This window comes from Rhinoraja longicauda, unplaced genomic scaffold (genome assembly GCF_053455715.1).
Source record: "Rhinoraja longicauda isolate Sanriku21f unplaced genomic scaffold, sRhiLon1.1 Scf000385, whole genome shotgun sequence".
Taxonomy (NCBI): domain Eukaryota; kingdom Metazoa; phylum Chordata; class Chondrichthyes; order Rajiformes; family Arhynchobatidae; genus Rhinoraja; species Rhinoraja longicauda.
Genome location: NW_027601602.1, coordinates 41,166 through 66,137, shown reverse-complemented (window position 1 = coordinate 66,137; position 24,972 = coordinate 41,166). Strand labels below are relative to the sequence as shown.

The window sequence follows — 24,972 nt, the reverse complement described above, 5'->3', positions numbered from 1 at the left end:
CCTTTCCCCCCTCCTTCCCAGATCTCCCTCTATCTTCCTGTCTCCACCTATATCCTTCCTTTGTCCCGCCCCCCTGACATCAGTCTGAAGAAAGGTCTTGACCCGAAACGTCACCCATTCCTTCTCTCCCGAGATGCTGCCTGACCTGCTGAGTTACTCCAGCATTTTGTCAATAACATGATTACCACTACCACCTTGGGTAAATAACTACAATACTACATCCCAACTCCTATATTAAATGCCTACATGCCAAATGCCTTCTTCACTACCCTATCAACCTGGGTCACCATTTCAGGGAGCTAGGACATTGCACCCCAACGTCCCTGTACCCATCACCATTCCTGGAGGTCCCTGCGATTCATGTATCTATCCTGTTTAGTATTTAACTTTCTGCCTTTAATCCTCACTTTGATTTTTAGTTTATCCAAAAGGGATTTATTTTTTAATAATATCCATCAGGAAGGAAAACTTTTTCCATACTATTTGAAATATCTTTAGGCTATTTTGAGTGTTCACTGACTGATGCAAAGTAGCGGATTTGTTTCCCATTAATTTTCCTTTTTCACTTTGTACAAGTGGCACCCTCACATAATACCCTCCCTCCCTCTGTCACATTTGCATTGCTAATTTAATAGCTCTGCTGATTTATAGACATTTGCTGCTCTATGAAACCTAATTACCCAGTCATTTGTATCAAGTAGCATCTAAGAATTTACAACTTCAAAACTAAATTAAACGTCACCATGTTCTCCAGAAATGCTACCTGACCCACTAAGTTTCTCCTGCGCTATATTTTTTTGGCAAGCTCAACTCACGTTATAATTGAGTTAATTTGATTGCCTCATCAGAATCCTCAATGCCATATGAGAAGAGAACACCCATTTATAAATAACACAAAATATGGCCTTTGCAATTGTAGAACACATTCAGATCTATATACCCTCTGGTCTCGGAACAGATGCCTTTCACCAGAGCAGCTATTTTGGTAATGAGGTCCTGATGGAGCAGTCTGACTACAGAGGTTTTCAAATCAGTTCAATTTTATTTCTAAGAAAGAAAGCCACACCGTACAAGCAATAACGATTTCCATCATGAAATTTCCCTTTGCTGTAAACCAAAGCCATAGAGCGCCATCTTTTCCATCAAGTGAGCGGATGCTCAGAATCCACCAGTTGACCAATTTTCAGTGAAAAGGTAACAATGGAGTGCTTTAAATGAGTGGAAGGGTCTGATTAATGAATTGAATTGCATTGTTTTGCAGATGCAAGCATTCCAAACCGCTAAATCTGAAACACTCATTTCAAACATTGTTTATTATAAATGAGCTAAAATAGAAAATTATTGCCATTAATTGAATTTATGAAACAATACACCTCATTTGGAGTATTTAATAACAATTCAGAACAAATAATTAAACAAAAGCTACTAGTATAGGAGTTTGGGAACACCAGACAGGAGCCTATCCCTGTAGGAAGGAGCCGCAGATGATGGTTTACACAAAACACAAACAACTGGAGTAACTCGGTGGGACTGGAGAAAAGAAATGGGTGACGTTTCGGGTCAAGACCTTTCTTCAAACAAACTCGTTCCCCTCGCCCACGACTCAGTCTGAAGAAGGGTCTCGACCCGAAATGTCCAAGTACAAATCCATAGATCCTTGATGGGGCAGTGCAAGTAGTGTTGTTAGGAAGGCATGTGGAATATTGGCCTTAATTAGTCAGGCCAATGAATACAGAAGTAGGGAGGTTATGCTCCAACTTGATAAACCCTTTTGTCAGAACTTGGCTAGAGTACTGGGTACAGGACTCACCACTAAGCCACAGGAGGGATGTGTTTGCATTGGAGAGTAGATTCACAGGGATGTTGCCCAAGATGGAGCATTTCAGTTGTGAGGAGGGTTTGGAGAAGCCATTTATTTTTCCCCACTGGTATTGGGGAAGTTAAGAGGGAACATGATTGGGGTGTACGAGTATAGTTAAGGTAGCCTGCAGAAAACCTCTTCCCCATCCCCCACAATAGAGGTAGATAGAAGTAGATGACAGGGGTTTAAGGTTAGGGGGTGAGGGTGTGGTGGGTGAAAGAATTCCGATAGGATACATGGGGGACCTTCACCAAGAGACTGGTAAGTAGCTGGAATGTACTGAGTGGGGTTAAAGCTGGATTGCTGACAACACTTAAGTTAGTCAACAAACACTTGAAATCACTTGGGTATAGTAGGCTGGATGATGGTTCAATACAGAAGGTTCACACTGGATAGCATGGACCAGAAGGGGCAAATGGCCCATTTCCATGTTTATGATTCTGATTGTATTGCTGAATGCTGTATTTTTATAATCAACTTAATGAAATTTAAACAAGTATTAATTGCATTATAAAATTAGACCAGTAATCCATGGTGAGCACAAAAACCTAAACACTTGGGTATGTATAAGCTGGAATTTTTGCAATTATTCCTATTTCAAATTCTGCAAGCTATCAATACCTCTGAACCAGCACACTGTTTCACCTGCTCTTCGAAACACCATTAAAGTAGATACTACGACAATTTTAAAGAGTGTGGGATTGGGATTCGAGTGTACTCTAGATTGGAGTTCTAGCAAAGTAAGCTAAATTCTACACTAATCACTTCAACCTTTGGTCTGCTGAAACACAAAGCTTCATATTAAGAGCTTTAGAATAGACTTCCTGTGCTTTGTCATTTTTGTGTACAGGTGGCATTCCAGCATGAGATCAGTTGGGATATCTGGTGAAATGTAGATGCTGGGCAAGATATCACATCTCTGGCTCCAGGATGACATTCTCGGCTCTGCCACGATTAAATGTATAAGGCACAGAGAACGAATTGAAAGAGTGGGGACAGGGACGTTGAGCGGTAGTCCGTTCTAGGCTCATGAGCTAGAAGTGTATAACCACCTAGACCAAACATTAAAGAACAATACTCCTGTTCCACATCTACCCTACGCCAATGGTAATGTGCCTGCATTGCATCAACCACAATTTAACCATGTGTTTCCGTCAGATGATCTGGTTAAGGGAACTATACCAAGAGTGCCCACCACAAATAAATTTACTACTGAACTTAAAGATCGAGGTAAATATGCTGCATTGCTGAAGTAAAGCCAAGCATCAATTGGGTTACAAATTTAAATCAGGTACGTTGCCTGCTCATTTGGGTTTTTTTAGGTGAACAAGCTGAGAATTTTCAATTTTTTAAGCAAAATAAGCAGATAGATTTCAACGTGATGTAATTTTACATTCAACATCCATGTAATGCACAAAAACAAAATTCAATTTAAGGCCCCAAGGTTTTACAAAAAAAAGATATTGCTTCCTAAAATAAATCAGCATACAAAACAGTTTGCAATATGGACTCACCACCAGAGATATTCCCTGTGGGTATACTTCATCAGAAGATTTATTCATTGTAAAAAGTTAGCCAAATCTTCCTATTTGAACAGCCCAATTTTTCAAATTGAAGAGTTTTGTTTGAGAGCATTACACAACTAGTGGTTTAGGGCGCAAAACATGCTACAGGGTGTTGAAGACCGTTCTGCGCTTTGAGGAAGTTAGGTCCCAGCGATGAAAAGGTTGCAGAGTGCATGCTTCAGCTCCCGGACCACATGTGTAGCCATGCGGGCAGCAATGCTTCTGATCTTCACAGCACGTCGCCTGCAAAAGAATCACAACATCAGTTAATAACCCCATAATGCTGGCTCATAACTGGGTAGGTGCACACCAGTATAACATCTTAGAGGGTCATAACTGGGTAGGTGCACACCAGTATAACATCTTGACAACACACACTGAACTCACTTTCCCTTATCTTTAAATCCTTCTGACATTCATTCCTGGAAAAGCTATGCTGAAGCAGAGCAACAGAAAACCAATGGTGTGCAGAGTTAAGATTAATGCAAAGAACAAAATGAATATTTTCTTCTGAATGTTTATTTTGTCTTAGAGAAAGAACGGCGTTATGCCAAGCTCTAATTATTGGATCCTAAATGTATAAAATACCTACAGTCAACCACACACCACATTTAGTGGAAAAGTAAGTCCTTGAACTGATGTAGATACTTTTTACATTTTGAACTGTTCACTTAATTTTACACGTATACAAAATTGTATTTTTATACAGTGAGGTCAGTGCAATGGAATATCTTCTAATTTTAATTGAATTGTCTTTCCATATTGTGATCCAAATTTAAATATTGAAATGATCTCTTACAATCAATTTGTTCCTAGCATGAGTGATGCTGGCATGGCCACGGTTATTACCCATCTTTAGCCTGGTTAAAGTCTAAGTACTAGAGTTGCATTATGGGAAGAGAGACTAGCCAATCTCCCATCAACGACATCCGTCCATAAGTGCCAAAGAAGAACCTCCTGGGGCCAAATCAAGCTGGGCTGAATGGAAATGCCTCAACAGACAGAGCTGGTACTGGTCGTTGTAAAGCCACTCTCAAGAAGTGGGGTTCTATAGATACTGAAGACTTTATCTGCATATGTGGCACTGAACCACAAACTATGGAGCACCTATTGAGATGTCCTCTATTGGAGCACGAATGCAAAGCGGAGCACCTCACAGAGAACAATGATATTGCTAAGAGTTGTGTTCAGTTTTGGCTGAAACACAATTGGTAACATGTGTGGACACGATAAGAAGAAGTCGTCGAATGTCTCACACTGGAAGATGAATCTGCCAAATGATATCAGGCACACGAGGGACACTGGGCTTCAAGGAAAGCGATTAACCACTTCTCAAATTTAAATTGAAGTCTGCCAACCAGAGCAACTGGATCTCCTGCTACCTCTGGTCCATTTGAGGTTGAAAGATATAAAGAATGCAAAGCAATCTCTTACTCCGTGTTGCCGGAGTCCAGTTAAGTTCATTTAAAGAAATCCTCACGGTTAAAGATTCCCAAGTCCCGAAATGCATCTAACAACTGAGAGGAAAAGCATCTAAACCATTACTACCTCAAATACATGAACACTTTCAATGAAAGAAATCTGATTTAACAATTCTTCCCCCAGAAGATCAGCAGCAGCAGAAATCAGTACCTTGATGCAATCCCGATTACAAGATGCAATATCCTTCTAATTAGTGAAACTAACCTTTCACATCACAGATTATAAAATCCAAATAAACTATTACTTTACGAGACAATCTGGCTAGGACTGCACTAATGCTTAACAGAGTATCCAGTTTACTTATTCAGTATTATGAATTGTGGGACTGCAATGTAATATAAACAGAAATAAAACCAAACTAGTGTTAGGGATAATTGCAAAGCTCAGTGCCACCATTTATTGAGTTGGTTGTCAAGGTAAGCCATGGGAAAATGCTGTGACATTGCAAAAATACAGAAGGCAGTGCAGTGCATGCCAATTCATTGGATGTTTTTAGGGCTAACGGAATCAACGGATATGGGGAAAAAGCAGGAACGGGGTACTGATTTTAGATGATCAGCCATGATCATATTGAATGGCGGTGCTGGCTCAAAGGGCCGAATGGTCTACTCCTGCAACTTTTTTTCTATGTTTCTAAATGCTTATTGTGGAGTTCATAAGTGATAGGAGCAGAATTTGGCCATTCGGCCCATCAAGTCTACTGCCATTCTATCATAGCGGATCCATCTTACCCTCTCAGCCCCATTCTCCTGCCTTCCCCCCAAAACCCCTGACACTGTACTAATCAAGAATCTATCAATCTCTACCTTCAAAATATCCACTGACGGCCTCCACAGCCATCTGTGGCAATGAGTTCCACAGATTCACCGTCCTCTGACTAAAGACATTCCTCCTCATCTCCTCTCTTTTATTCCGAGCCTATGACCTCTGGTCCTAGATTCTCTCTCACTCATGGAATTTTTTTAAATAAAAGGTAATGTACCTTTATTATTTATTTTATCTTGAGTTTTGGTTCAAGAGATAAAGACCTGGCTGTAATGTGCTGAAGAATCAGCTTCAGCACTTTATCCTTGCAGCAGTAATGAAAGGATATGTTTTGTAGTTCAAACCAGCATTCTTCAACTGCAAATTAACCAATTTAGTGCACTATTGGACATGGTCATGGGAAGTTATCTAGAGATGCATTATGCCTTAATTTATTCACATTATTTACTGGTGTGGACAGTTAAAATAATCTGGTTGGTGCAATCTTCTCAAACCACAGATTAATAAGTACCTTCAACAACAATACAGCTCAGTTTAGCACCATCACTAAAGACCACACGGCACTGGGTGGCACTGTGGAAGAGTTGCTGCCTCACAGCTCCGGAGACCCGGGTTCAATCCTAACCTCAGGTGCTGTGTGTGGATGTTGGATTTCTCCCTATGACCGCGTGGGTTTTCTCTGGGAGCTCTGGTTTCCTCTCACACTCTAAAGACATGCGGGTTTGTAGGTTAATTGGCTTCTGTAAAATTGTAAATTGTCCCTAGAGTGTGTAGGATAGTGCTAGTGTACAGAGTGATCGCTGTTCAGCACGGTCTCAGTGCACTGAAGAGCCTGTTTCCACGCTGTATCTCTAAAGTCAACACTGAGCAGCCCTAATGAGACAAACGGCGACTGGCAGAAACTGCGATTATTGAAGCACCTACTTGATCATAGGGACAGCAAGCCCAGCTGCCCGAGGCAACCCTGCAGCAAGTGGCTGAAGCTGGGCACTGGACCTCGTCATCACATTTCACATTAAAGACAGGAGACAGCTTGATAATCGCAGGTACCAAGCTACTTTGTTTTTCACAGCTCTTGGCTGCCAAGTCACAGGTGTAGCCGTTTGGGCAGCAGTGCTCATGATCCTCACAGCAGACCGCCTGGAAGAGACGAGAACAATCAACAACAACATCTCACTGAAGGCCCTCGCACTCCAAGCAAAGAAACTGAAGCTTTTATTTCCAAAAACACTTCTCAAACACAAAGTAATTTATGATTTTTAAAAAAACAGGAAAAGCAGGTGCTATGGGGAAGATATTAAAACAAAACTGCTTGAAAGTTTATGGCATTACCATCTTCTAGCACGAACAGGATACATGCAACACAATGTGGATCTTTTATTAAATGTTTTAACTTATGTAATTAATACGAGTCAATCTTGGTTCATTGATGTTTTCAATTTATGTTTTGGGATGGCACAGTGGCACAGAGGTAGAGTTGTTGCCTTACAGGGCCAGAGAGCCACTGACTATGGGTGCTGTCTTTATGGAGTTTGTACATCTCCTCATGACAGCATGGACTTTTTCCGGTTTCCACCCACACTCCAAAGACAGACAGGTTTGTAGGTTAACGGTTAACTTTGATGTAGTTGTGTGTCTTGTTGCTTTTTTTTCCGTATGGCTGTATGATAATTCGCATTTAACTGTAACTTAATTGATACATGTGACAATAAAAGACCTAAACCTTTGAAACCTTAATTGGCTTCTGTAAATTGCCAAGTATGTAGGATAGAACTAGTGTATGGTTGATCACTGGTGGACAAACGGTCCTTTTCCATGTTGTATCTCTCAACTAAACAGAGTTTAAGGCTAATCGGATTCTCAGAGCACTAACACCACCAATCATTTGTATTCTGTAATTTAGTGCTTTGTCCCTGTTGGAATATCATGGGCTCAGGAGGAGTGAAAACTCCAATGCCCCAATGGCTCGGATCAACAGATGAAGACATTACCAGGTACACTAATATCAGAGGTTGAACGAGATCTAGCAGGATGAAGTCTGAGCAATCATTCCATGGGGCTTTTAAGCAAAACAACCCAATTCTCCCAGATCTTGAAATTTACAAAGAAACAAGGAACTGCAGATGCTGGTTTACAATAAAAAGACAAAGTGCTGAAGTAACTCAGCAGGTCAGGCGCATCTTTGGAGAACATGGAGAGGTGACCTTTTAGATCAGAATGCTTCCTCAGAGTTATTGCGGGGAGTGGGGGTGAAAGAAAGCTGGAAAAGGGAAGGAATAGGTAGAAACTTGCCTGGCAAGTAATAGGCAGATACAGGAGAGGGTTTTCGATAGGCAGATTGTTGGACGAAGGCCAAAGATGAAAAGATAAAAAGGTGCAAAATGATAGAAAAATTGCAAATTGTGGCAGCAGAGGAAGGAATATAGGTGGAAGGGGGAGAAATGGGTGAAATGGGCATTGAGATGCTGCCTGACCTGCTGATTTTCAGCACGGCGTCCTTTTTTGAAAGTGACAGCCAGTCCATAACCCATAGATACCATTCACGGGAATTTTTCAATGGAAATTTTTTTAAATGCAGAGTAAATATGAAAATACATCTCTTGCACACTGGTACCCAACATACCCCTTTCCCCAGAACAGCAATATATTATAGTGCACTAGGTCCTCCAGTCAAAACACTCAGAGGTATGTGTCCTTGTACTTGCTCAAGCTGCTATGCCACGAGGCAGACATTAAACCCTGCCATCCCCACTGCTGTATCAGGACTCGACAGACCCCTGCCCACCCCTCTGCCGCATGCAACCATGCCAGGAATGTGGCGTGAATTCCTGCCCTCCATTTAAATCCACACAATGAATCACCCCAGTACTCAGTGTGGAAAAGCTGCATGTATGGCTCACTAATGAGCAAGTCCGGCTGAGAGAGGGAGCTCAGGGCTACACACTGGCAGGATATGGTGAGCCGGGCTGAGATAGGGAGCTCGGGGCTACATACTGGCAGAGATGGTGAGCCGGGCTGAGAGAGGGAGCTCAGGGCCACACACTGGCAGGACATGGCGAGCCTGGCTCAGATTGGCAGCTCGGGCAGGACATGGCGAGCCTGGCTGAGATAGGGAGCTCAGGGCCACATACTGGCAGGACATGGTGAGCCTGGCTCAGATTGGCAGCTCGGGCCACATACTGGCAGCACATGGCAAGCCTGGCTGAGATAGGGAGCTCGGGGCTACACACTGGCAGGACATGGCTAGCCAGGCTGAGATAGGGAGCTCGGGGCTACACACTGGCAGGACATGGCTAGCCAGGCTCAGATAGGGAGCTCGGGGCAGACCTCCCAAAACTTGATTTTTCAAATTCATAATTTTGATGTCCAAAATTCTGAATTTTACATCAAAATTCATAATATGGCGCATAATGCAACTTTTCAGCAAAAACATGTATGCACGCCAAATGCGTGTACGCGTTGCGCTACATTCATGTTCTTGGACTACATGTAGAATGTCACGCCTATCATGAGTATATTCTATTTATAGAAATGGTATTGAACAGAAATACATTTTACAACACAAAGAAAAAAGTTTGTTTTGTTTTTTTCTATTTTGCTTTTTCCTTACACATCCCAATTCTATTGAATAAAAGAACAATGGTCATAAAATGTATGACTAAATTATGAAGAAAGTTTCATTTAAAACTGCACATACTTAATTTCATTGAAGACATACTTGCTCCAGTGGTCTTCAACAGCAAATCACAATGGCCCATGCCCCTCCCCCCCCACACCCCTACACTACCCACCCCCACTCCACCCCAACCCCTCCCCCCTCCCCTACCCCTCTCCCCTCCCTCCCCTACCCCTACCCCCTCCCCTCCCCCTACCCCCTCCCTCCCCTCCCCTCCCCCTACCCCCTCCCTCCCCTCCCCCCTCCCCTTTCCCCCCACCTCCACTCCCCCTTCCCCTTCTTCCCCACTCCCCTCCCCACCCCACACCCCTCCCTTCCTCTGCCCCCCGACCCTGACCCCCACATCCCCCTCCCCTACCCCCCAACCCCCACCCATCCCATCCCCTCTCAACATCAACGGGACTCACACTACACAGCGAGGCCAGGCCAGGCCAGCGGTGAGGTGAGACGAGGCCAGCGGCGAGGTGAGGTCAGGGACCAGGCCAGCGACGAGCGGCCAGGCCAGCCGCGAGGGGCCAGGCCAGCGGCGAGGGGCCAGGCCAGCGGCGAGGGGCCAGGCCAGCGGCGAGGGGCCAGGCCAGCGGCGAGGGGCCAGGCCAGCAGTGAGGGGCCAGGCCAGCGGTGAGGTGAGGGGCCAGGCCAGCGGCGAGCGGAGGAGCTGGGAGAGCTGCGAGGCAGGTGTTTTGCGGAAAAATGTGAGGCTAAATCAGAATGGCGGAAGTTAAATAAAAAAGTGGAAACTTTCCGCCAAATTCAGAAGGGTTGTGAGGTCTGCTCAGGGCCACATACTGACAGGACATAGCAAGCCCGGCTCAGATCGGGAGCTCAGGGCCACATACTGACAGGACATAGCAAGCCCGGCTCAGATCGGGAGCTCAGGGCCACATACTGACAGGACATAGCAAGCCCGGCTCAGATCGGGAGCTCAGGGCCACATACTGACAGGACATAGCAAGCCCGGCTCAGATCGGGAGCTCAGGGCCACATACTGACAGGACATAGCAAGCCCGGCTCAGATCGGGAGCTCAGGGCCACATACTGACAGGACATAGCAAGCCCGGCTCAGATCGGGAGCTCAGGGCCACATACTGACAGGACATAGCAAGCCCGGCTCAGATCGGGAACTCAGGGCCACATACTGACAGGACATAGCAAGCCCGGCTCAGATCGGGAGCTCAGGGCCACATACTGACAGGACATAGCAAGCCCGGCTCAGATCGGGAGCTCAGGGCTACATACTGACAGGACATGGTTGGGATCTGACAAAATCTGTTCTTCGTGTTCAACCTCAAGCAAATCAAATTCAACTGATCCAGCAAGCTGTGCTTCTACTTAAAACCACTCAGTACAAGGGACTATTCAGAGTGAAGTCATATACTGAATATAACAATTCAGTTCCTTTTCCACAATTCTATCAGATAAATTATCCATAATTAGGAACGAATGTGAAATTCTACTTAATGCCATCCATTCTGTACTTTTCAAAATTCAACAATGTCCTTACCATTCTGGCATTTGCAGTGTTGCTATCAATGCCCAACAGTGGCAGGCTCTGCCTAGCGAGCTCCAGCGTCTTGGCATTGACCCTGACCTCCATGTTATGTTCCTTCCCATTCCCCTTGGGTTTCCTCTCGATACTCGAGTTTCACATTCCAAGAATAGGTCGTTAGGCAAATTGTTCACTGTCAATTATACTTCATTATAAAGCTGGTCAGTGTTTTGTAATCAATCCATTACAAAGTATTCGGTGAACCATAAAACATTTATTAGACCCATTCCGAGTGAGCAGCACATCTGTGCGTTCCTCACTTCAGCTCACAGACTAACAACTAACCGAACAAGCAACAGACCAACCACGTCAGTGACTCCAGTCCTACCTAAATCCTGGACTGGATTACAAAGTGGAATGTGTACCATGCATAGGATATGTGGTGAAGGTTATGTAGACAGAGATAAATATGGTTGATCTACAGTCAGTGAGTGGCAGAATCGAGGGACAGAGTCAAGAGGAATGTGAATAGAAATGGAACTAGTGTAGGATTAGTGTAAATAGATTGTTGGCCTCCCTCTGTGCTGTTTCAGTGACACTGCTACAGGATTCTTACAAAAGGGCAAAGGATACAGGGATTAGAAACATAGAAAATGGGTGCAGAAGGAGGCCATTTGGCCCTTCAAGCCAGCACCGCCATTCATTGTGATCATGGCTAAGTATCCACAATCAATAACCTGTGCCTGCCTTCTCCCCAGAAGGGGAAGGGCGGGGAAGGGGAGGAGGGGGTGGAGGAGGAAGGGAGGGGGAGGGAGGGAAGAAGGTAGATGGGAGGGAGGGAGAGGTGGGAGAGAGGAGGGGAAGGGAGGGAGAGGGGGCGAGAGGGGGGGAGGGAGTGGGAGGGGGAGAGGGGGATGGGGGAGGAGAGGGTGCTGCATCAATGCAGGAGAGGTTTGGGCCCAACGGGTCCACTTGGTCTATTCGTACTTAAAATGTTTACAATGATGTTATAAATTTTTGATCAGCTTCAAACAAATGTAGACATAAATAACATTATAACTACAGGATTAATCCCTATTTAAAATAACAAGCAAATGATTGGACAAAAAGCTGGCAAGTGTAATATGTGTGAAGATGTGAAGCTGTTCATTTTGGAAAAATAATTAACTAGGGTAAAACTGCAGCACCAGCGATTTGGGATTCTGGTGCATGAAAATAAAGCTAAAACTGAATCGAGAGGTTTGGAGCAAATAGAGTTGTGAACATGACCCAGTCCATCAAACAAACCAGCCTCTCTCCTCCCCTCCCTGCTCCAAAATCGACTCAGTGTATACTTCACACAAGCTCAGGAAAGCAGCCAGGGGGCGCCGCACGATGGCTGCCTCGCCAACGGCTGACTTCGTCTTTTTCATTCTTTGTGTTTTTAATTAGTTGTAAAATTGATGTTTTTAGCTTCTTTAGTTTTTTATTTGGTGGGGGGGTGGGGGAAACTTTTTTTTCTTTTTCCTCGACGGAGATGTGACTTTTTCCGTGTCGTATCTCTGTCTGCACTGCGGACTAACATCGTGGAGTTGGCGGCCTCTTGTTTGGGACTTCTAGAGCTCCATCGTGGAGTTGGCGGCTCCCGCGGACTTCAACATCTCGGAGCGGGCGATCCCTTTGGCAGGGGTCGGCCTTTGGTGCTCCAAAGCTGCGGGAGCTGCGGATTTTAACATGGTGAACCTCGCGGTCCCTGGGTAGCAACTGATTTGGGGAATTCCAATCCAATCCCTGATGTGGGAGCTCGATCGCCGGCTGCGGATGGTTCGATTCCCCCGACCGCGGGAGGAAAGGAGGAAAGAAGATAAGACTTCCATCACAGTGGGGAATGTGGAGGAGCCGCTGTGGTGGATGTTTATGTTAAATCTTTATGTGGTTATGTGTCTTGTTGCTTTTTTGGTTTGACTGTATGGCAAACCAAATTTCTCGTATGTTGCAAAACATACTTGGCTAATAGATTATGATTATGAATATAATCATTTTTCTCCCATCAGGCAGAAGCTACAAAAGCTTGAAAGCACTTATCATCAGATTCAAGAACACCTCCTTCTCCACTGTTATCAGACTCTTAAAGGGCCCTGAGGCTCTTGCACTTTATGTCGGCACTTTCTCTTTAACTGTAGCACTACATTTATTCTTTTGCACTACCTAATGTGCTCAAGCATAGTATGATTGTGTGGATATAACGCAAAACCTTTTTTTGACGAGACCTTGGTCCACATGACAATGATAAATTGACACCAATTCCATTGTATTACCTCCAGGTGCAAACTGAAAACAAAGCTCAATCCACTACTTTGCCAAGACAAAATGGCTATTTCCTCTAACATCTAATTTTTTTCACTTAATTTTATTCATTTCATAAAAAGTATAAAGGAAACAAGCAAGAGATTAAGTTCAAAGCTTGACATGGTAGTTTTCCTTCCAAGTAACATACTTTACAGGAAGACTAGCAATAAAATATTTTCACCGTGTCTGACAGATCCCTGAAAGATTTAGTGAAAATGGAATAAAGTAGAATACAAGGAAATGCAGATGGTGATTTACAAAACAAGAGTAACTCAGCAGGTTGAAAGCATCTCTGGAGAACATGTACAGGTAACGCTTTGGGTCGGAATCCTTCAGTACTTAGATGTACTTTAAGGCTCATGACCTGCAGAACTACAGACTAAATTGAAGATGGAGTTGGGCTCTGATCAGAACAATGCAGCCTGTGTTGCACATTTTCCACATTCTATGAATGGTATGTAAACTCACCTATAATTATCCCTCAATTCAAGATAATTGCTTGTTGCAAAATGACCATATTCATATCTTTCTTTCCCACGTATAAGAATTGAGGTGCATGAAACACGAATCTATAACCCATGCAGCACGAAACAGGGACGGGTAAGGGAAAGCGTGTTCTAAAAAACAGCAAGGCAGAGAGAGTTGCTACGCAGCAGTAGAGTTGCTACCTTACAGCGCCAGAGACCCGGGTTCTAGAGGTGCTGTCTGTACAGACTTTGTACGTTCTCCCCGTGACCGCGTGGGTTTTCCCCGGGTGCTCCGGTTTCCTCCCACACTCCAAAGATGTACAGGTTTGTAGGTTAATTGGCTTTGGCAAAGATTGTAAATTGTCGCTAGTGTTTTGGATGGTGCTGGTGTGCGGGGATCGCAGGTCGGCGCGGACGCGGTGGTCCGAAGAGCCCGTTTCCGCGCTGTCTAAACTATACAAATAGAAACTAATACAGAAAAGACGATGTGCATGCATACAGAAATTAATGCACCAGTCACATGTGAAGCACCATGGCAGCATGACAGGAATGAACACAAGCATTCACTAAGATGGCTCAAAGACATATAACCAAGCAGTGACAACTGACCTGGAGAAGAGGGCAGCAGGCCCAGGATCCTGACACCAGCTTGCAGCAGGTCGAGCCTGATTGACACTTTACTGTCTCATCACACTGGACATCTAAGGCTTCACTTTTCACAATACTTGACATCTTTGTTAACAGAGGAATAGAAACACTGCCTTTGTGACAGAGCTGTGCTTGAACATCACATGTATAACCATTAGGGCAGCAATGAATATGATCGTCATAGCAAACACCCTGATAGAGAAAAGAAATACTGCTATATCTCAAAACCCAAGTCATAATCCACAATAAGTCATGCTACAATAAAGGTGGTTAAGCAGCTTCACTCTAACAATCTACTGGGAAGAAAGATCCTATTTCCATCCTCAGGTTTATTTTCCACATTGAACCACAAGATGTGCAGCACAAATCCTTTACAGCTGTGCAATAAATTGACCTGGCTCTCGCCAAAACCAAATGTCACCAAAAATGCACTTTTTTCCCCTTAAAAATGATCCCATACAAAGCATACCTTAAAAATGTTAAAGTGTCACATGGTTCAACAATTAATCTCATGTGAGAAAGTCTAGGTTTCAAGCCACACTCTAAACAAGTAATTCTTGCAGCAGAAACTACCCGTTGCAGTACTGAAGGAGTGCTGCATTGTCAGGGCCATTATCTGAGACAAGATCTCCAGGTGGACAAATTAACTCTTCTGCTAAGCTTCAAGCCACAAAGAGGATAACATATTGTTTTACACATACATACATATATATATCTATAAAAACAGAGTCACGATCAATGTGCAAAAGGAGCAAATGACCAAAATACAAGCAATCAACATTCAAAGAGAAGCTTAAAGGGCCTGTCCCACTTAGGCGATTTTTTTGGCGACTGCCGGCGACTGTAGCAGATCGACAAAATTTTCTTTTCCCGACGACAATGACCAGGACAATGCCGAGTCAGGTCGAGATTACACCGTCTTCGGAAACATCGCGAAATTCCCACGCTGTCAATGCTTCTCTGGCGTCCTAATTTTCGCTGAAATCACTGACAAGTCGGTAAGTACTTGAGAGTTTTGAACTATAACATCTTGTATGGGTTACTTAAAAACCAAGCTTCACTGTAACAAGGCATAAACTGGATTTGCTTCCAGTTTAATAATAGCAGTATTAAAAAAAATTAATTAAAAAGTGGTTAAGTGGATTTTTGTGAAAAGTGTGTGGGCATTCTTTGAAAATGTAAGGGAGATGTATATCTGGTTTCTGGGTTGCATATCTGGGTTGGTAGCCCACTATAAATGTAATGGCTGATGGCCATAAACATCGCGGAAATTCCCACACTTACCTGACCGTCAAACTGTCGCCTTCAATCTACCTGTCAAATGTCTTGACGGTAAATAAATTGGTTAAACACAAGCATTTTATGGTATTTGGAAATAACTTTACTAATTTTAATATTATGTGCTTCTAACTGCATCTAAGAGAACCTAGCAAACCTGGGGACAGCATGCGACAGCGCCCGCAATAAACAACGATACCTGGCGACAAGCCAGCTGTCGCCGAGAAATTTCAAACCGGGTGATTTCTCAGCGATGCGCTGAGATCCACTACGATTTTTAGAAGACTCCTCATGATCATGCCCGCGACACCCGGCGAACTGTTGGCAAGTCTAGTCGCCGGCAGTCACCTTAAAATCGCCTAAGTGGGACAGGCCCTTTAGTAAACTTCAAGTATCATAGAAGCAGACAGTGTGTCCCCCACATCCCACAGTTCAGCTTACACCAGACTGCTTGTTTGGCAGCTCGTAGTTTCACTACACAATATTAGTCACTTTGTCCAGGACACCACATTTTATTGAGGACTTGTTAATGACCGATTGGCAAATAAAAACTGTGGCAAGAATTTTTCCGCCCCATCCCAACCAGAACATGTCTGGATCTTCCTGCATGCAAAAGTGCGACAGGCAGTAACCGTGCTCACATTGAACAGCACTGGGATATTTAAAGACCAGTGATCTGCAAGGCTTTAAACTCAGAGCCGGGATGTGCGATTACAGTCGCTTTTCTCAATTGTGATGTACAGGTCACAATTTTAAATAAGCCTCTCGAAAAATGTAAGGAGTTAAAACAAGCGAAAAAACAAGTCATCAATGAATGATAGGTGAATTGACAGGATTAGAGTGAGTTTAAAGTTAAGGATGGTATTATTAAGGATGATATTTTTAAGGTAGACACAAAATGCTGGAGTAACTCAGCGGGTCAGGCAGCATCTCGGGAGAGAAGGAATGGGTAACGTTTCAGTCACGCAGAACCAGTCAATCTCCATCTACCAATACTCTCCTCCACCTAGCAGAGCCGGTTCTTACCCTCAACAACTTCTCCTTTGACTCCTCCCACTTCCTCCAAAGCCGAGGCGTAGCTATGGGCACTCGCATGGGCCTAGCTATGCCTGCCTCTTTGTAGGGTACGTCGAACAATCCCTGTTCCGGACGTACACCGGTCCCATCCCCGAACTCTACCTCCGCTACATTGATGACTGCATTGGTGCTACCTCTTGTACCCATGCAGAACTCACTGACTTCATACATTTCACCACTAATTTCCATCCTGCTCTTAAATATACTTGGACCATCTCCGACATCTCCCTACCGTTTCTGAATCTCACCATTTCCATCACAGGAGACAGACTAGTGACCGACAACTACAAAAAACCTACTGACTCCCATACCTCTCTTGACTACACTTCTTCCCACCCTGTTTCCTGTAAAAACTCTATCCCCTACTCCCAATCCCTCCGTCTACGCCGCATCTGCGCCCAGGATGAGGTGTTTCACACTAGGGCATCAGAGATGTCCTAATTCTTTAGGAAACCGGGCTTCCCCTCTTCCATTATAGATGAGGCTCTCACCAGGGTCTCCTCTATATCCCACAGCTCCGCTCTTGTTCCTCCCATTCGTAACAAGGACAGAGTCCCCCTTGTCCTCACCTTCCACCCCATCAGCCATCGTATACAACAGATTATCCTCCAACATTTCCGGCACCTCCAACAGGATTCTACTACTGGCCACATCTTCCCATCTCCTCCCCTTTCTGCTTTCCGCAGAGACCATTCCCGCCATAACTCCCTGGTCCACTCGTCCCCTTCCCACCCAAACCACCCCCTCCCCCTCGACTCCATCCAAGGACCCAAACAGTCTTTCCAGGTGAGGCAGAGGTTCACCTGCACCTCCTCCAACCTCATCTATTGTATCCGCTGTTCCAGATGTCAACTTCTCTACATCGGCGAGACCAAACACAGGCTCGGCGATCGTTTCACTCAACACCTTCGCTCAGTCCGCCTTATCCAACCTGATCTCCCGGTGGCTGAGCACTTCAACTCCCCCTCCCACTCCCAGTCTGACCTTTCTGTCATGGGCCTCCTCCATTGTCATAGTGAAGCCCAGCACAAATTGGAGGAACAGCATCTCATATTTCGCTTGGGCAGTTTACACCCCGGCGGTATGAACATTGACCTCTAACTTCAGTTAGTTCCTCTGTCCTTCTCTATCCCCTCCCCTTTCCCAGTTCTCCCACTGTCTTCCTGTCTCCTACTACATCCTATCTTGGTCCTGCCCCCTCCCCTGACATCAGTCTGAAGAAGGGTCTCGACCCCGAAACGTCACCCATTCCTTCTCTCCCAAGATGCTGCCTGACTTGCTGAGTTACTCCAGCGTTTTGTGTCTACCTTCGATTTAAACCAGCATCTGCAGTTTTTTTTCCTATAATATTTTTAAGTATGGGAGAGTAAAGAAGTCTGTCTGGAGGGAATAGAGGGAGGGATTCTGTTTCCAAAGGTAGGCGGGGAGACAGTGCAAGACAAGGGGGTGTGTTTAGTGAGAAAATAAATGTAAAATTCAGCTAAAATCTGTCGGTTATGAATGATACTTATTACAATTTATATGCAGGAAAATCTTCCCGATGTTGGGAGAGTCCAGAACCAGGGGTCACAGTTTAAGAATAAGAGGTAGACCATTTAGGACTGAGAAGAGGGAAAACTTTTTCACCCAGAGTTGTGAATCTGTGAAATTCTCTGCCTTGGACAATTCTGCAGCAAGCCTGCACTGTTGCACTAACAGTACCATCACTACATCAGTGCCAGACACACTGCCTTCATTTTAGTCACATTCAGCACCATGGATTCCCATGTTTTGAACAGAGCCCCACCTGAAGATTACACAAGGAGACATTGGGACAGCAGCGTACAAGATCTTCACAGCAAATTGCAGGTTGCAGCAAAGGTAATTCAAATTAAAATGTGACTGCCAAGAGACAACTCAATGTCTGCCATAAGAGTCTATATGAAACCCAAAAATCCTAATCGTGAAATAAGCATAGTGGGACAATATCATAACAATCTCAGTTCATGATACCCATACACCTGCACTTCAGAATCCCACTCCCGGCTTTTGTCCATTTGCCTTTACAATAATGCAGGTTGAAATTTTCTGGCTCAGCTTCTCGTGGTCAGTAAATCACATGGCCTATCACGTTTTAAACCTAATCTGTAGCTAAGTAACTCTTACCAGTATACCTTTTGGAATCTCAGCAGACAACCAACGCTGCTGATTTAACGGAAACAGATTACAAACAGTTCTTGGAACACATTCGTAACCTGGGGATATCTATACTTAAGAATAGTTCTCCTGCTCAATCAGGGGCATTTTTTGTCATCCAGCATCAGTCAGACTAAATAGTGTCGACTAATTTAAACAAAATGCAATTTAAACACAAGATAGACCAGTTATTTGAAAACAGCATACTGGGTGAACCTTACATCTCTTCCACCAGCTATTGCAGCCTCACTGCAGAGACTGTTGGCAATGCTTTTAAGTTTCCTTTTAAGCTTTTAAGAATGTGTGTTGGCCCTCAAATAGTGGATTTAAGAGGCTTTTAGATAGGCACATCTACATGCAGAGAATGGAGGGATATAGATTATGTGCAGACAGATAAGAGTTGATCTTGACATCATGTTCAGCACAGACACTGTGGGCCGAGTGGTCTGGTCCTGTGCTGTACTTTTCCATAGATACACAAAATGCTGGAGTAACTCAACATGTCAGACAGCATCTCTGGAGAAAAGGAATAGGTGGCGTTTCGGGGAGACCCTTCATCAGACCCGTTTCCATGTTCGACATGATGCCTCATACCACACAGTCAAAGCTGTTGAGAATTCAAGGACTGTACGACTCATGGTAGATGCAATGGTTTCACTCTAATTTAGTTCTCAAAATACAAACACAAGAAACTGTAGATGCTGGAATTTTGGGCAAAAAGCAAATTGCTGGAGGAACTCAGCAGCCCAAGCAACATCTGCGGAAAGTGAATAGACAGGCAATGTTTTAGGTCGCGATCAAAACTTCATCTGTCCATTTCCCTCCACAGATGCTGCTTGACCTGTGGAGCCCCTCCATAAACTGCATCATATTAATGTTTCTGTTCACAAAATGTCAATGGAATGGAGGCCGTTTGACCTGAAACTGATAACTCCAATGGGAGCTGTACATATGCTGAATGAACACTCCCAACCTACACAAGATAGCAAGTACTCAGAAAACAGTAGATTCAATAGGACCTTCATTTCCTGAACATTGGTTCCTTCAGGTAGCAACTGAATCAATGCTGTAGATAACATTAAGTTACTCCACAAGATGGATGATCCAGATAATGCCGTGCGTGTGCCCTCCAATGGGAGTACGGGTGCTCCCCGGCGTACGATGTGTCGACTTGCGATGTGTCGACTTCGCAAACTGCAGTGACCCGTAGCGAGCCGCCGCGTGCTTCCGGCCACCTGATCGCGTGTATTACGATTCATTTCAACTTACAATACTTTAGGTTTCCGATGGGTTTCTCGGAACGGAACCCGACCAGAAGCGGAGGAGCACCTGTACAACTCTGAGCCAGCCGACCTGTATTGCAAACAAGCCACTTTTACATCCATTTCATATGGGAAACATTACCGCTTGTACCAATGGAGCTTCCTTAAATTAATTGGATATCTATTCTCCATAACAAATACAAATTTCAGTGTTCGCCCATTAACAATTAAAGATTTGTTTTTAGAACTAACCAGTGGGATCGGGCAGCATCCCCATTCACCAGAAGATTGCTTGCAGCAGGTTGCACCTGTGGCACAGCTCGTGGCATCATCACACTTCACATCGGCCCCGGCAACTTTCACAACAGCAGGCATTTTGGTCCTCCAGCGGAGGGAAGCATCCTTCACCTGACAAGCTCCAGTGTCAGGGTTACAGGTCGATCCATGTGGACAGCAGTGTATTCTATCACTACAACAAACTGCCTGATGAGGAGAGAATAAAGAAAACTTATTGTAGTATAACTAAATATTGTCACAAAAATAATAAGTACAGGTATTTTAAATCATTACAATTTTTAGAATTTATATTCCTGAATATTCTATAGTCATAGTTGGCAGTGTGAACGGTGAAGAGGATGTTAGGAGGTTGCAGGGTGACCTGGACAGGTTGAGTGAGTGGGCAGATGCATGGCAGATGCAGTATAATGTAGATAAATGTGAGGTTATCCACTTTGGCGGCAAAAACAAGGAGGCAGCTTATTATCTCAATGGTGTCAGGTTAGGTAAGGGAGAAATGCAGCGAGACCTGGGTGTCCTTGTACACCAGTCACTGAAAGTTGGCGTGCAGCTACAGCAGGCAGTGAAGAAAGTTAATGGCATGTTGTGTGGCCTTCGTAACAAGAGGATTTCAGTATAGGAGTAAAGAGGTTCTTCTGCAGTTGTATAGGGCCCTGTAAGACCACATCTGGAGTATTGTGTACAGTTTTGGTCTCCTAATTTGAGGAAGGACATCCTTGTGATTGAGGCAGTGCAGCGTAGGTTCACGAGGTTGATCCCTGGGATGGCGGGACTGTCATGTGAGGAAAGATTGAAAAGACTAGGCTTGTATTCACTGGAGTTTAGAAGGATGAGAGGGGATCTATAGAGACGTATAAAATTATAAAAGGACTGGACAAGCTAGATGCAGGAAAAATATTCCCAATGTTGGGCGAGTCCAGAACCAGGGGCCACAGTCTTAGAATAAAGGGGAGGCCATTTAAAACTGGGGTGAGAAGGAACATTTTCACCCAGAGAGTGGTGAATTTGTGGAATTCTCTGCCACAGAGGGCAGTGGAGGCCAAATCATTGGATGGGTTTAAGAGAGAGTTGGAGAGAGCTCTAGGGGCTAGTGGAATCAAGGGATATGGGGAGAAGGCAGGCACAGGTTACTGATTGTGGGCGATCAGCCATGATCACAATGAATGGTGGTGCTGGCTCGAAGGGCAGAATGGCCTCCTCCTGCACCTATTTTCTATGTTTCTATATTTCTATACAGCATGGAAACAGACCCTGCAGCCCAACCTGCTCACATCGACAAACAAGTCCCATCTACGCTCGTCCCACCTGCCCGTCTTTGGCCCATATCCCTCTAAACCTGTCCTATCCATGTACCCAATTGTTTCTTAAATGTTACAATAGTCTCTGTCTCAACTACCTCATCTGGTAGCTGGTTCCATACACCCACCTTCCTTTGTGTGAAGGTATTCTTCTGGACAAACCCAAGCAAATGAGAGAATGAGAGGAGCATGCAGAGGTGAGCACTGTGTTTTGTTAACAGTCCCAGGAGCAAGTGCAGCTGGTAATTACAATTCATTAAGTATCTTCCCTTTTTATCATATCATATCATATATCTACAGCCGGAAACAGGCCTTTTCGGCCCTCCAAGTCCGTGCCGCCCAGCGATCCCCGTACATTAACACTATCCTACACCCACTAGGGACAATTTTTACATTTACCCAGTCAATTAACCTACATACCTTTTAGAAGGAAATGACTGAAAGTTTATGACAAAGGCCACTCATTGATCTAGATTTTGGATTAGAAAGTTGACACAACTGTTAACGCTTCCCATAATAGTGTGAAACCAAGCAATTTCTGAAGTGTATGCAGTTGGACACAGGAATGACAACATTAAACTAATGGATGATGAATTCTTACATTCTGTGCAGCGACATTAAATTTTGTTATCACCTAAATACATTCCGTACACATCTTCCCAAAAGTTGGAACTTTATATGCACAGGAGCACCTTTTATGGTTCTTTACGAGATTAGCCGAGTCATGATGTTTGCAGGTCAAACATGCAAATATTGCCAGCTCGATGCACTACAGCGATCGTAATAATCAAATCACTTTTCTCCCAGAACCCACACAACTGACATTTGATGCAGCATTCTTCAGACTCCTGATAAAGAGCCACTAACTCAGCATAGATCAGCAGAGAATCATTCCTCAGTCTGTGGGGCTCAGGTGCTCAATGTTCAGGTCCAGGTCCAGGCCCAGGCTCCGGCTGCTTCCCCCGGCACCAGGCCTGGCTCTCCCGCTCCCAAGAGACAGGCAGCCGAGCCCTGCTCAACGGGCCCCAACTGCGCAAGCGCGGACGCGTTTGTTCTGCACACGCGCGGATGCGGCGGCCATCTTACGTAAGTACCAGATCAACGGAGCCCCAACTTCGCATGCACGTTTTTTTAAACTTTAAAATGGAATGACTTTAAAAATATAACACTGATTTCAATGAAACTTCTTCCATAGGGACAACAGTGAGAGAGGTGGGTCTAAAATTGTCACGCTATCATGTACCGTTTTGGCTGTACTTCAGGAACAAACGAGAGTTTTAGTATATAGATGGGCCAAATGCAGGCAGGTGGGACTAGTTTAGATGGGTTATGTTCGTCGGTGTGGGCAAGTTGGGCCAAAGGGCCAAGGAGATTCCCCACATTACAGACGGGCTGAAAAGAAAGTAGTTACACATTTCAAGTGTGCAAATCTCTTACTTTTGGAATAGGACAACACCCATAGTCTCCTGAGGGCATCAGGCAGCAGGTTTCATTTCCAGGGCAGAACACAGTGTCATTGCACTGCACATTTGAAACTGCAAAGAGAACATGATAAAGGTAACAAACAGTTGAACAAAACTAGAAAATCATCAAGGGAGGAAGAAATTAAAAGAAGGACAATGAGAGAGGAACAGGGGGCAGAAATAATTGAATTCTCATGTGTGAAGTAATTCATAAAAACCCAATACATTAGCAAGTTCAAACATCTCTCGAGCTACAAACTTGAAATAGTTTATTTATTTGGAAATTTGAAAGATTTGTTAGATAGAAATTCAGAAAATAGGTGCGGGAGGAGGCCATTTGGCCCTTCGAGCCATTCATTGTGATCATGGCTGATCATCCACAATAGGTAACCTGTACCTGCCTTCTCCCCATATCCCTTGACTCCACTAGCCCTTATCTTTTAAATAGCTCTATCTTTTAAATTCATCCAGTGAATTGGCCTCCACTGCCTTCTGTGGCAGAGAATTCCACAATTTCACAATTCTCTGGGTGAAAAAGTTTCTTCTCACCTCAGTTTTAAATGGCCTCCCCTTCATTCCTAGACTGTGGCCCCTGGTTCTGGACTCCCCCAACATTGGGAACATTTGTCCTCATCTAGCTTGTCCAGTCCTTTTATAATTTAATACATCTCTATAAGCTCCCCTCTCATCCTTCTAAACTCCAGAGAATACATGCCCAGTCTTTCCAATCTTTCCTCATACCACAGACCCACCATCCCGGGGATTAACCTCGTGAACCTACGCTGCAATGCCTCAATGGCAAGGATCTCCTTCCTCAAATTAGGAGACCAAAACTGCACACAATACTCCAAATGTGGTCTCACCAGGGCCCTATACAACTGCAGAAGGACCTCTTTACTCCTATACTCCAATCCTCTCGTTATGACGGCCAACATGCAATTAACTTTCTTCACTGCCTGCTGTACCTGCACACTTACTTTCAGTGACTGGTGTACAAGGACACCCAGGTCTCGCTGCACTTCCCCTTTAACTAATCTGACACCATTGAGATAATAATCTGCCTCCTTGTTTTTGCCGCCACAGTGGATAACCTCACATTTATCTACATTATAGTGCATCTGCCATGCATCTGCCCATTCACTCAACCTGTCCAAGTCACCCTGCAACCTCCTAACATCCTCTTCGATGTTCACACTGCCACCCAGCTTTGTGTCATCTGCACACTTGCTTCTAATTCCAACATCCAAATCATTAATATATATTGTAAATAGTTGCGGCCCCAGCACCGAGCCTTGCGGCACCCCACTCGCCACTGCCTGCCATTCCATTAATTTACTGAAAGTCTACAACAATTGAAGCACATCAGTGTATTATAATAGCAAAAAGCACATTCATTCAAACAAAGCATCTAAGCAATGAAGGGTTATAATCAGTCAAAGAGGATGTACAATTTGTGCCTATTTGTTGAGCAAGTCAAGAGCACAGTACAAATTATAAATGTTGGGAAGTTCAGAGTCATAGCTGTACAGATCGGAAACAGGCCCTTTGGCCCACCTTGTCCATGCCTCGTTGGCCTTCTGGGCTAGTCCCATTTACCTGCATTTGGCCCTCTAAACTCTGCCTACCCATATTTCTGTCTGTATGTCCTTTAAAAGTCATAATTATATCTGCTTCAATACTTCCTCTGGCAGCTTGTTCCAGATATGGAGTGAAAAAGCTGGCCCCGAGGTCTTTCAATCTCTCCCCTCTCATCTTGAGCCTACGTCCTCAAGTTTTATAATCTACCTTGGGAAAAAGACTGCGAGCGTTCACTTTATCCATGCCCCTTATGATCTGGTACA

General features: G+C 44.4%; 1 protein-coding gene across 2 annotated transcripts in view; it reads right to left on the bottom strand.

Moving 5' to 3' along the window:
* Positions 1–1,022: 1,022 nt before the first annotated feature.
* LOC144590905 (progranulin-like) overlaps positions 1,023–24,972 on the bottom strand; it is a 43,072-nt gene continuing 19,122 nt past the window's right edge. Inside the window, exons 8-12 of one of the 2 annotated variants that reach the window (XM_078395267.1) lie at positions 23,106–23,203; positions 20,326–20,556; positions 14,243–14,473; positions 6,598–6,813; positions 1,023–3,669 (exon numbers count right to left, since the gene is read on the bottom strand). In XM_078395267.1, coding sequence (XP_078251393.1) covers positions 3,529–3,669; positions 6,598–6,813; positions 14,243–14,473; positions 20,326–20,556; positions 23,106–23,203 — 917 coding nt within the window. In that variant the 3' untranslated portion in view covers positions 1,023–3,528. The remainder of the gene's footprint in view (positions 3,670–6,597; positions 6,814–14,242; positions 14,474–20,325; positions 20,557–23,105; positions 23,204–24,972) is intronic. The other variant, XM_078395268.1, reaches the window with a different exon arrangement.